The sequence below is a fragment of the Coregonus lavaretus genome, assembly GCF_964263955.1.
Source record: "Coregonus lavaretus genome assembly, chromosome: 5".
NCBI classification, from domain to species: domain Eukaryota; kingdom Metazoa; phylum Chordata; class Actinopteri; order Salmoniformes; family Salmonidae; genus Coregonus; species Coregonus lavaretus.
Window position 1 is genome coordinate 37,947,765 of NC_139992.1, and position 12,677 is coordinate 37,960,441.

The window sequence follows — 12,677 nt, forward strand, 5'->3', positions numbered from 1 at the left end:
TCTGTTTATGGCACAACTGGGGAGCCCAGCCAACAAAGAGTTGCAGTTGTCTAGACGGGAGATGACAAGTGCCTGGATTAGGACCTGCGCCGTTTCCTGTGTGAGGAAAGGTCGTTCTCTACGGATGTTGTAGAGCATGAACCTGCAGAAGCGAGTCACTGCTTTGATGTTTGCAGAGAACGACAGGGTGTTGTCCAGGGTCACGTCAAGGTTCTTTGAACTCTGGGAGGGGGACACCGAGTGGCGCAGTGGTCTAAGGCACTGCATCGCAGTGCTAACTGTGCCACTAGAGATCCTGGTTCGAATCCAGGCTCTGTCGCAGCCGGCCGCGACCGGGAGACTCATGGGCGGCGCACAATTGGCCCAGCGTCGTCCAGGGTAGGGGAGGGAATGGCCGGCAGGGATGTAGCTCAGTTGATAGAGCATGGCGTTTGCAACGCCAGGGTTGTGGGTTCGATTCCCATGGGGGGCCAGTATAAAAAAATAAAAAAATAAATAATATATATATATATATATATATATATATATATATATATATATATATATATATATATATATATATATATATATATATATATATATATATATATATATATATATATATATATATATATAATGTATTCACTAACTGTAAGTCGCTCTGGATAAGAGCGTCTGCTAAATGACTAAAATGTAAATGTAAATGTAAAATGTTGTCAACCGTGATGGAGAGATCTTGGAGCGGGCAGGCCTTTTCCGGGAGGAAGAGCAGCTCAGTTTTGTTGAGGTTGAGCTTGAGGTGGTGGGCCAACATCCAATCTGAGATGTCTGCCAGGCACGCAGAGACGTGCGTCTCCACCTGGGTGTCAGAAGGGGGAAGGAGAAGAGTAGTTGAGTGTCATCCGCATAGCAAATATAGGAGAGACCATGTGAGGATATGACAGAACCGAGAGGGCCTAAACCGAGCCCTGGGGGACACCAGTAGTGAGAGCACGTGGTGCAGACACAGATCCTCTCCACATCAACTGGTAGGAGCGACCTGCCAGCTAGGATGCAATCCAGGAGTGTGCAGAGCCTGAGATGCCCAACCCCGAGAGGGTGGAGAGGAGGATCTGAATGGTCATGGCGTCGAAGGCAGCGGATAGATCTAGGAGGATGAGAACAGAGGAGAGAGAGTCAGCTTTGGCAGAGCAGAGAACCTCTGTGACACAGAGGAGAGCGGTCTCAGTTGAGTGAGCCGCCTTGAAGCCTGACTGGTTAGGGTCAAAAATATCATTCTGAGTGAGATAACGAGAGAGTTGGTCAGAGACAGCACGCTCAAGTGTTTTGGAATGAAAAGAAAGAAGGGATACCGGTCTGTCATTTTTAAAGTCAGAGGGGTCGAGTGTTGGTTTCTTGAGGAGGAGAGCGGGTCTGGCCATCTTGAAGCCAGTGGTCAGGGATGAGTTGAGGGAAGTGAGAAGGTCTCCAGAGACGGTCTGGAGAAGGGAGGAGGGGATGGGGTCAAGTGGGCAGGTTTGTCGGGAGGCCGGACATCACTAGTCGCAGGATTTCATCTGGATAGAGAAGGTAGAAAGAGGTCAAGGTGTATGGTAGTTCTATGTGAGTGGGACCAGTGGAGGAGCGGATGTCGTCAACCTTTTTTTCAAAGTACAGTGGGGAAAAAAAGTATTTAGTCAGCCACCAATTGTGCAAGTTCTCCCACTTAAAAAGATGAGAGAGGCCTGTAATTTTCATCATAGGTACACGTCAACTATGACAGACAAATTGAGAAAAAAAAATCCAAAAAATCACATTGTAGGATTTTTAATGAATTTATTTGCAAATTATGGTGGAAAATAAGTATTTGGTCACCTACAAACAAGCAAGATTTCTGGCTCTCACAGACCTGTAATTTCTTCTTTAAGAGGCTCCTCTGTCCTCCACTTGTTACCTGTATTAATGGCACCTGTTTGAACTTGTTATCAGTATAAAAGACACCTGTTCACAACCTCAAACAGTCACACTCCAAACTCCACTATGGCGAAGACCAAAGAGCTGTCAAAGGACACCAGAAACAAAATTGTAGACCTGCACCAGGCTGGGAAGACTGAATCTGCAATAGGTAAGCAGCTTGGTTTGAAGAAATCAACTGTGGGAGCAATTATTAGGAAATGGAAGACATACAAGACCACTGATAATCTCCCTCGATCTGGGGCTCCACGCAAGATCTCACCCCGTGGGGTCAAAATGATCACAAGAACGGTGAGAAAAAATCCCAGAACCACACGGGGGGACCTAGTGAATGACCTGCAGAGAGCTGGGACCAAAGTAACAAAGCCTACCATCAGTAACACACTACACCGCCAGGGACTCAAATCCTGCAGTGCAAGACGTGTCCCCCTGCTTAAGCCAGTACATGTCCAGGCCCGTCTGAAGTTTGCTAGAGTGCATTTGGATGATCCAGAAGAGGATTGGGAGAATGTCATATGAAACCAAAATAGAACTTTTTGGTAAAAACTCAACTCGTCGTGTTTGGAGGACAAAGAATGCTGAGTTGCATCCAAAGAACACCATACCTACTGTGAAGCATGGGGGTGGAAACATCATGCTTTGGGGCTGTTTTTCTGCAAAGGGACCAGGACGACTGATCCGTGTAAAGGAAAGAATGAATGGGGCCATGTATCATGAGATTTTGAGTGAAAACCTCCTTCCGTCAGCAAGGGCATTGAAGATGAAACATGGCTGGGTCTTTCAGCATGACAATGATCCCAAACACACCGCCCGGGCAACGAAGGAGTGGCTTCGTACGAAGCATTTCAAGGTCCTGGAGTGGCCTAGCCAGTCTCCAGATCTCAACCCCATAGAAAATCTTTGGAGGGAGTTGAAAGTCAGTGTTGCCCAGCGACAGCCCCAAAACATCACTGCTCTAGAGGAGATCTGCATGGAGGAATGGGCCAAAATACCAGCAACAGTGTGTGACAACCTTGTGAAGACTTACAGAAAACGTTTGACCTGTGTCATTGCCAACAAAGGGTATATAACAAAGTATTGAGAAACTTTTGTTATTGACCAAATACTTATTTTCCACCATAATTTGCAAATAAATTCATAAAAAATCCTACAATGTGATTTTCTGTTTTTTTTTCCTCATTTTGTCTGTCCTAGTTGACTTGTACCTATGATGAAAATTACAGGCCTCTCTCATCTTTTTAAGTGGGAGAACTTGCACAATTGGTGGCTGACTAAATACTTTTTTTCCCCACTGTAGTTGCTGATCCTTTTTCCTGCATAGGTCAGACCCCCGGGTTCCGCTGCAAGGCAAACAATTTGCCGTACAATCATACAGCGAGAATGGTTGTGGAGTTTACCTGTGCGGTGCGCAATGTTAATCAGCGATATGGGACCCAGCTTCTCCTGCCCAAACAGTTCATAGAAAAGATTGCTCATGAAGGAAGTTGGGTTTCCCACTTCCACACCTGTTTCAAGTCCTGTGACCCGCACATTTCATTTACTGTAATGATTTTCGAGTGCTTCCGTTTTCTCTTTAAGGAGTTTGATTATCCTTTCCAACTTAGCTCACGCTGTTTCCAGGTCATGGAGTGGCACCTCTGTCACATTGGCTGTATTCTCCAAATGTTCCACTTAATTTGAATAGGTATCCACATTAGCAGTGAGCACTGCCAATGATTCATTTATCGGTTTTAATTGTAAGTTGAGGGCAGAGCTACTCTCCTCACGAACCATCTCTCGTATAGTAGCAGCCAGCAATTTCTGTTGTCTGGTGCTGAGAGCCGCCATGTTCCCACAGTTGAATTGTGGACGGACAAATTCTAGCTGCTGAGGCGTAATAGACCTGCTAGTTATTTATTGTTACACAATGAATATCCCACACCTTAATATGATGTTTAGCATTGACAAGTTTTAGGAAATAAGTCAGTTAATTCATAGTAATTTTTGAAAGAAAGCCACGAAAAGGCCATGCTGGATCCTAGTAGAGCTCAGTTTTAACAATACTTACAGACAGAGGTGGTCGATGGTGACAGTCTACAGCTGATCAGCCGAGAAAAGGAGAACACTCCATGGACGCCCATAGGTGTCTGGTCAAAAGTAGTGCACTGTATAAAGAATAGGGTGCCATTTGGGACGCAACCCATATGTGAAGAGCTGGAAGATGGGGAGCTCCTGGGGTTGTAGGGTTTACTTCTAGCCCACTATATAATCAAGGGTGAGAGCCAGGGTGGTCAGGTGCTGATTGTCTCTAAAAAAAAAATTATTGGTTAATGTTCAGGTCAATTCTACCTTTTGAAGACTACATTAATAGGCAGGAGGAACGATTCACAGACACTGTGGTTGTGTCTCAAATGACACCCTATTCCCTATATAATTCATAGTGCACTACTTTTGACCAGAGCCCTATGGGTCACTAACCCAGCCACTAGCCTCCTCAGTAATCCTCCTCATCTGACTAGCCAAGCAGCCCACTGATGATGACCATTGATTCACAGCATGGAAATTCTGAATCAACACTGATGACAATGGACTGAGAGAGACATGCTCTGACCGGTCTGTATTATTCTACCCCCCTCTATTCTCCTCTGTTCTCTTCTCCTCCCCTCATCTCCTCTCCGTGCGCCCACTGACACTCACTGACATACAGGGCTGCCACTTAGTCACAGAACAGGGTTTGACTGATGGACAAACGGTTTTTGTGGTGACCTACCAGTTGTTCAGACTTGACACAGAAGAGCTGGACGGTCTTGGCAGCGTTCTTGGCCACGGCCAGAGTCAGACTGGGGTCTACCGACGCCACGTTCAGCTCACTGTAATAATAATATAACATGTAGGATGTCGGAAGTAACAGGATCAGGGCAGGATCAGGAAAAAAGTGAGACGAACAACAGATGTAAGAAATAATATTTCTGCTTTTTTTCGGATAATTTTGTCTGAGTAGAGAACAGTGTTTGTGTAGGTGTGTACCTGGTGATGGTCTTGATGATGCTGTCCAGTTCGTCGTGGGAGGGGGGGTTGCGTCCCCCCATGGGGAACACCAGGTTGATGGGGTCAAACAGACGAGACAGAGACTTGGAGAGGTACGCTGCCTCATAGGGCTGCAGAGAGTCCTTCAATGCCTTCTCTGGACTACACACACACACACACACAGGTTATTTATCTCATTACATACAATAAACAGTACATCGATGGTTAATTAGTTTCCTGGTGTAAACAAAGTCCTATATTTCGGAACGTGCCTAGAGGCCAGATTCTCTGTCTATTTACACATCTCACACCGACACACACACTGATCTAGACCCACAGCGAGTGCACAGTGGACTCGTCTGTGTCGCTGGAGCGAGATAAAGACATCAGTAGTGACAGGCTCTCTTCCAACTCTCTCTCTCCCTTGCTCTCTCTCTTTTCTCACACTGCTGAAATGGGGAAGAGGTAGAGAAACCCAAGCAAACAGCAGCCTGTAGATTCATTTAGGAACGAGGTTAAATATGGGGTTGCGCACGCACACACACACACACACACACACTGCTGTATGCACTTCTCCAGCGCCGCTCCAATCATTGGTTCATCTGGCCAGTAATTTTATGCACCATAATTCATCAGACATGGCGTCTATTGATTAATGGTGCTCTCTCGTTAACTGAAATGTAGCTAAATGAGAATAATGACTGAACGACGACGAGTGATTATCGCACACGATTAAACGTGCATTCAATGTTTGTTCTCCATCTCATCACCCTCTCCTCTCACTTCTTTTGCTCCCTTATCCCTCTGTGTCTACCAGCCGATTCATCCATCATTTCCCACCCCCTGTCACTTCTCCATCTGGGCCTTTTCACACTACCTTTCATCCTCCCTCCCTCACTCTATCCGTCCGTGCAGTACTCTAGCAGCTTGTTAGTGTGCCCTCTGTCCTCTCTTCACACACCTCTCTCTTCCCCCTCTCCCTCCGTCCATCTCCTCTCCCTCCCTTCAGCCCCCTCTCTACCTCTCTCTTCAGTGCCCTACCACAGCAAAAGACACCTTGAGTAACAGAGGTAATTTGGCCCACAGCAGCGCCCGTAATTACAAGGTTAAACACTGAGACAACACACAACACACAGGCTGACAGCTCTACATCAGAGAGCAAACAGAGAGACGGAGAGAGAAAGAGAGCGAGAGAGAGAGGGTATGGGGTAGAGGGAGAGAGACAGGCAAAGCAAGGAAATTAAAGAGGTTGAGAGCGGGATAGAGAGAGGGAGCCAAGAAGAAAAATAGTAATAGAGAGAGGGAGAGAATGAAAATTAATAGAGTCAGGGAGATAGCCTGGGTCTGCTCCCAGTGGGCCTCATGTGCTCCTGGTTAATCAACACTGGCTCAGCTTGACTGAGTGCCAGAGGGAAAACCAGCAGGGCCAGGCGCTGTAGCCTGACTACCCAGGCCCAGGATCTCCTACTGGGAAACAGGGAGCAGCAAGGGCCCCTGGCTGGGCCTGGAATTCCACACCTTTAGGTTAATGTGTTGTGACTCATATCAGGCTCCAGCAGTTACAGACAGACGCTAGAGTGTACAGGAGCCATTTCCACCTGTCTGGTCACATAGCCATCACAACGCAATTTAAACACTCAGGTTGTTGCATCTGTCACAAATATAGTTGCTTATTCCAGACATTTACAGGCAGGATAGGGATATGTCAGGCCTGAAGTTTACCCAGTAGAGAGGGTCTACGTCCCAAATGGCACGCTATTTTAGGGCTGTCCCCGACAAAAAAATAAATATTGGTCGACCGAGAGTCGTCTGTTCTTTCGACCAATCGATTGGTCAACATTTTTAAACGTGTATTTTCCATATATAGACACCCTATGTTTGAATAAAACCAACTATATGTAGGATACTTTGCCTGAAGCTTTAAGCACCGCAGTTAAAAATCAAGACACACAAATTACTAAAGAGGGAGCCAGAGATCAATATAGCCTAACCAGAAAAAGAAAAGAAAAAAACTGTTCCCAACCTGACCCCCCTCCTCCCTCTTCATGCTGTTGTTGGCCTTCGCAGATTCTGCCATTATGCTCCTGAAGTTGCCAGTAATAGGATACACCAGCGGTCAGCAACCTTTTCCATTTGGAGTGCCAAGTTATCGTACCATTTCTACTGATCTGCATGCCAGTTATGATTTTCATATGCACATTTTCATTTCATTTATAATAAAGTCTTTGTATCTCAAAATCAATGTAATGTGGTTAATCAAAATGTAATCTAAATGAAAATGATGCAAATCTAAAAGTAACTTCTATTGCCATTGCCAATATGTAAAAATAGCCTACTTAAAGCCAACAACAAAAAACATTGCAGCCCACAGGTAGAAAATATCCTGATAAAAATAAATATCCTGTAAATCACATTGGCTACGCATGGCCTGTCTTCAAGGAACTTGAAACATTGTATCAACTATTAACTTGGGTCCAACCTGAAGCTCACACTAGCCAACGTGCAACATTGTATAAAATATGTGAGCTCTGGACAGACAGACACAGCTGTAGGATATTATTGCAAGAGATAAGAAGTAATCAGGTAGGTCTTCTTTATGACATTTCCACCGGATCAGAGCATTACATTATCGAAAGAGAGAGAGCTGGAAAGATTTTTCAAATAGGCTACGTTGAGGAACTATTGTCATTCTCAATGGATGTAAAAACAGACTTTGTTTACTTGCTTTTTGAGGCAAAGAAAAAATTACTTTGAGAAGCTCCACAGTTATGGTGAGTTAAGACAATCAGAAATAGTATCAGATCCCCAAATGGGTACATTTATAAGCCTACATTTGCGCGCAGGCCAGGTAGCCTAGTTCTATGCGTAATCAGGTGCGTGTCCTTACTCAAGATTGACAGGAGCGCTCCAAACAAAAGACAATTAATAAATTGACAACTCGTAAATGGAATGAAATAAACCAAAACTTTTCCTCACAAGTGTACGCGCTGCACGCGCTGCAAACAACTCCTACAATCACAACGGTAAGACTGTAATAATAATAATAATATATTGACAGAAATTACCGTAACCAAACAAACATTGTAGATGAGAAATTATGGGAATTAATGGTAAATGTACAGTCATGGTCAAAAGTTTTGAGAATGACACAAATACCAATTTTCTGCTGCCTCAGTTTTGATGATAGCAATTTGCATATACTCCAGAATGTCATGAAGAGTGATCAGATGAATTGCAATTAATTGCAAAGTCCCTCTTTGCCATGAAAATGAACTTAATCCCCCAAAAACATTTCCACTGCATTTCAGCCCTGACACAAAAGGACCAGCTGCCATCATGTCAGTGATTCTCTCGTTAACACAGGTGAGAGTGTTGACGAGGACAAGGCTGGAGATCACTCTGTCATGCTGATTGAGTTAGAATAACAGACTGGAAGCTTTAAAAGGAGGGTGGTGCTTGAAATCATTGTTCTTCCTCTGTTAACCATGGTTACCTGTAAGGAAACACGTGCCGTCATCATTACTTTGCACAAAAAGGGCTTCACGGGCAAGGATATTGCTGCTAGTAAGATTGCACCTAAAATCAACCATTTTTCGGATCATCAAGAACTTCAAGGAGAGAGGTTCAATTGTAGTGAAGAAGGCGTCAGGGCGCCCAAGAAAGTCCAGCAAGCGCAGGCAGGTGTGAGTGCATCTGCACGCACAGTGAGGCAAAGACTTTTGGAGGATGGCCTGGTGTCAAGAAGGGCAGCAAAGAAGCCACTTCTATCCAGGAAAAACATCAGGGACAGACTGATATTCTGCAAAAGGTACAGGGATTGGACTGCTGAGGACTGGGGTAGTCATTTTCTCTGATGAATCCCCTTTCCGATTGTTTGGGGCATCCGGAAAACACCTTGTCCGGAGAAGACTAGGTGAGCGCTACCATCAGTCCTGTGTCATGCCAACAGTAAAGCATCCTGAGACCATTCATGTGTGGGGTTGCTTCTCAGCCAAGGGAGTGGGCTCACTCACAATTTTACCTAAGAACACAGCCATTAAGAAAGAATGGTACCAACACATCCTCAGAGAGCAACTTCTCCCAACCATCCAAGAACAGTTTGGTGACGAACAATGCCTTTTCCAGCATGATGGAGCACCTTGCCATAAGGCAAAAGTGATAACTAAGTGGCTCGGGGAACAAAACATCGACATTTTGGGTCCATGGCCAGGAAACTCCCCAGACCTTAATCCCATTGAGAACTTGTGGTCAATCCTCAAAAGGCAGGTGGACAAACAAAACCCCACAAATTCTGACAAACTCCAAGCATTGATTATGAAAGAATGGGCTGCCATCAGTCAGGATGTGGCCCAGAAGTTAATTGACAGCATGCCAGGGCGGATTGCAGAGGTCTTGAAAAAGAAGGGTCGACATTGCAAATATTGACTATTTGCATAAACTTAATGTGATTGTCAATAAAAGCCTTTGACACTTATGGAATGCTTGTAATTATACTTCAGTATACCATAGTAACATCTGACAAAAATATCTCATAACACTGAAGCAGCGAAATTTGTGAAGACCAATACTTGTGTCATTCTCAAAACTTTTGACCACGACTGTATCTCTTCCTGGGGTCCACACAAAACATGAAACATAATACAGAACATTAATAGACAAGAACAGAACTACATACATGGTGATACTGGTGTACCATCCATGCGGCCTCTGCAATGGATTAGTCCACTCAGACAGGCGCAAATCAGACAGGTGTCTTGTGTGCCATAAAATGTTTTGTATATATTTGCCACTGCTCGACTAAAACAAATCTCGGTCGACCAACAGCCTATCCACCAAATAATCGACCAGTCGACTAAATGGGGTCAGCCCTACCCTATTCCCTATTTAGTGCACTACTTTTCACCAGGGCGATGGGAGGGGGAGTCTGGTCTAGCAAGATTCTATAAAACTCTGATGTTGACGTTTCTTTATCAATCGTTTTCTTCAACTGTCCTTCAACCGTTCTCTGTTCTCTCCACTACAAAGCCCTGTCTCTCCTCAGAGAGGTGCTATATAGCTAGCCTCTGCCCTCCATGTCTTCACTCAACTACCTCTGATACACTCACACTGGAGGCCTTTGGAAAAGCTTTATCTCTATCATTTCTTTCACTCTTTCTGGCACTCGGCCCACACCCACACTTTATCTCTAACTCACTCTCTCTCTCCTTCCCATCACTCTAAAATATAGCAGGTTTAATGGATGTTCATTTTCTGCTCTATCCATGCATACTAATCAGTGTGATGGCTGTGACAGGTTCTGTGGTCTGTTTTAATTGCTAGTCGTCTCTCATGTTTAAACTCTCCTATAGCTTTAGTACTGATAGAGCAGAATATAAAGAGACTTTACAGTCAGATTCACCACGTATCACAGAATGTGTGTGAGAATCTTCATACTGAAATGATTTCTGTCAATCCCAGCAAGCTGGGTCAAATCCCACACTGGTTAGTCGAGGTAAGGCTGTGTGTGTGTGTTTGTGTTTGTGTGTGAGACTCATCCCAAACCGTTCGATCACTGTGAGTAGGATGTGAAGAGGCAGACTGCATACTGTAACAAGTTAGAGAGAGAGAGCGAGAGTGGGTGTGTGTGTGTATATGTTCACTTCAGACTCACTCGTAGTCGTGTTTGGTGTGTGTGAAGAGGTCCTGGTTGTCTGTCTCTGTGGTGGGCAGGTCCATGGCAGTGTCCAGCCCTGCGCTGCTCGATATCACCCCCTGGATGCTGGAGCTGTACTGCTGCAGCCGACGCCACAGGTCATTATAGAGACGGAGAAGCTTAGGGTACTCTCCCTCTAATGCCTGCTTGAGGAAGGATGAGGCTGGAGAGGGAAAGAGGGAGAGAGAAAGAGATGGAGAGAGAAAGAGATGGAGAGAGAGCGAGAGAGAGAGAGGAGAGAGAAAGAGATTGAGAGAGGAGAGAGATGAGAGAGAAAGAGGGGGGTGAGAGAGAGGAGAGAGAAGGAGAGAGAGGAGAGAGAAAGAGGGGGGTGAGAGAGAGAGGGGGGTGAGAGAGAGAGGGGGGTGAGAAGGAGGTCACAAAAAGAGAAGGATGAGAAGGAGGACGAGCAGAAGAGTGGAACCGTAAAATGTCACCTTCGGTGTTTTAATGACTGCAAAGAGAAACATCTGCTTTGATGCACACTAACAGTCTTTCTGCTCCCGTGAACTAGAAACATCACATTATCCCTGATCACCAGACTAGAATATGGATGAAGGGATGAGACTGAAACAGAAAGACTATCCTGATAAAAAGAACAGAAAATAAACTGTGACATTTTCCCGCTCATTATTATGTTAATTACCTGACTTTGCGAGTGATTAGTTGCTCGTTAAGGGATGATATGCAGATTGTTTTCATGTAGATTGATTTGGTGAATGCATAATATAGTGTTTTATAATGATTCATACAGGCTTGAACTGAAGTACTTTCAGGCTCTAATCGGTCTGGAGGGAGCAGCGCAGGCAGGAGGAGAAAAGATCACGTGCATAGATTATATTCATATCAACTAATCTATTTTGTATTTTAATTAATATTCTAGTATACAGGAGGAGAAAGGATAATGTGCATTTAGTATTGAACATTATGTATATTTATTCTAATTCGTATCCCAGTAGTCTAAATCATATTTCCATATGCTAATAGAACCTAGGTTATTTCACCATGAGAGAAAGAATAAGAGAAAGAAAGATACAAAGATGTGGAGTGGTGGGGGGGGGCACAGAGACAGAGAACGAGACAGACGGAGAGAGAGAGAAGAGAGAGAGAGGAGAGAGAGAGAGAGAGAGAGAGAGAGAGAGAGAGAGAGAGAGAGAGAGAGAGAGAGAGAGAGAGGGAGGAAGAAGAGAGAGGGAGGAAGAAGAGAGAGGGAGGAAGAAGAGAGAGGGAGGAAAGAGAGATGTACTGGGCCTGTGTGGATTACCTCTGTATTGACCAGTGAGAGTGAATGAGGAGCATCATTAACAGGTGATAACACTGAACTGTGTGTTAGAGCAGGGGTCAATAGACACTGATTCATCCAAGGCAGGCTGCTATAGGTTTTGCGAACATGGTAAAGACACACCCAATGATTAGTGTGATGGTGACTGAATCATAGCTTGACTTTTCTCTTTCTTTACGCTGCCAAGGGAGCACTTTGTATAGGTTGTGTTGTAAACATTTCCCCTTAATATCCTTTTCATGTAATCTGCTATCAGTCAATGTTCTCTAGTCTCTCTCACCACCAGGGCAAAAACAACACCGTGATTAGATACAGATCTTTTATCCAAAGCGACTTACAGTCATGCGTGCATACATTTTTACGTATGGGTGGTCCCGGGGATCGAACCCACTACCCTGGCGTTACAAGCGCCATGCTCTCTACCAGCTGAGCTACAAAGGACCACTCTACTGGCATTTATCCCTTCTGCTGAAATGGCACACTTCCTGTAAGATAGGGAGAGGGCAGAAACTTTTCTCTGCGGTGTGTGTGGATGGATTCTGTTGGGTTGTATCTCCACCTTTTATAGGGGCTTGTCCCATGGCGGGATATAAATTAAAGAAGGTGTGTGTGGGGGGGGTTTATAGACCCTCTCCTGTCTGACAGGGGGTATATATCACCAGAGAGGTGTAATCATACCCTGCAGTGGTCAGGACGGGACAGGGAGGGGCGTTTAGGGTTTATAGACGAAGGGAAGAGTGATGGCCCACCGTCTGTGCTGTACCG

The 12,677-nt window shown here is 44.9% G+C and overlaps 1 protein-coding gene across 1 annotated transcript in view; it reads right to left on the reverse strand.

The window, feature by feature from the left end:
* The window catches only part of LOC311129780 (conserved oligomeric Golgi complex subunit 5-like), an 86,111-nt gene that overhangs the window by 12,564 nt on the left and 60,870 nt on the right, over positions 1–12,677 (reverse strand). The window contains exons 11-13 of the mRNA XM_084162219.1: positions 10,589–10,863; positions 4,939–5,100; positions 4,682–4,781 (exon numbers count right to left, since the gene is read on the reverse strand). Coding sequence (XP_084018345.1) covers positions 4,682–4,781; positions 4,939–5,100; positions 10,589–10,863 — 537 coding nt within the window. The remainder of the gene's footprint in view (positions 1–4,681; positions 4,782–4,938; positions 5,101–10,588; positions 10,864–12,677) is intronic.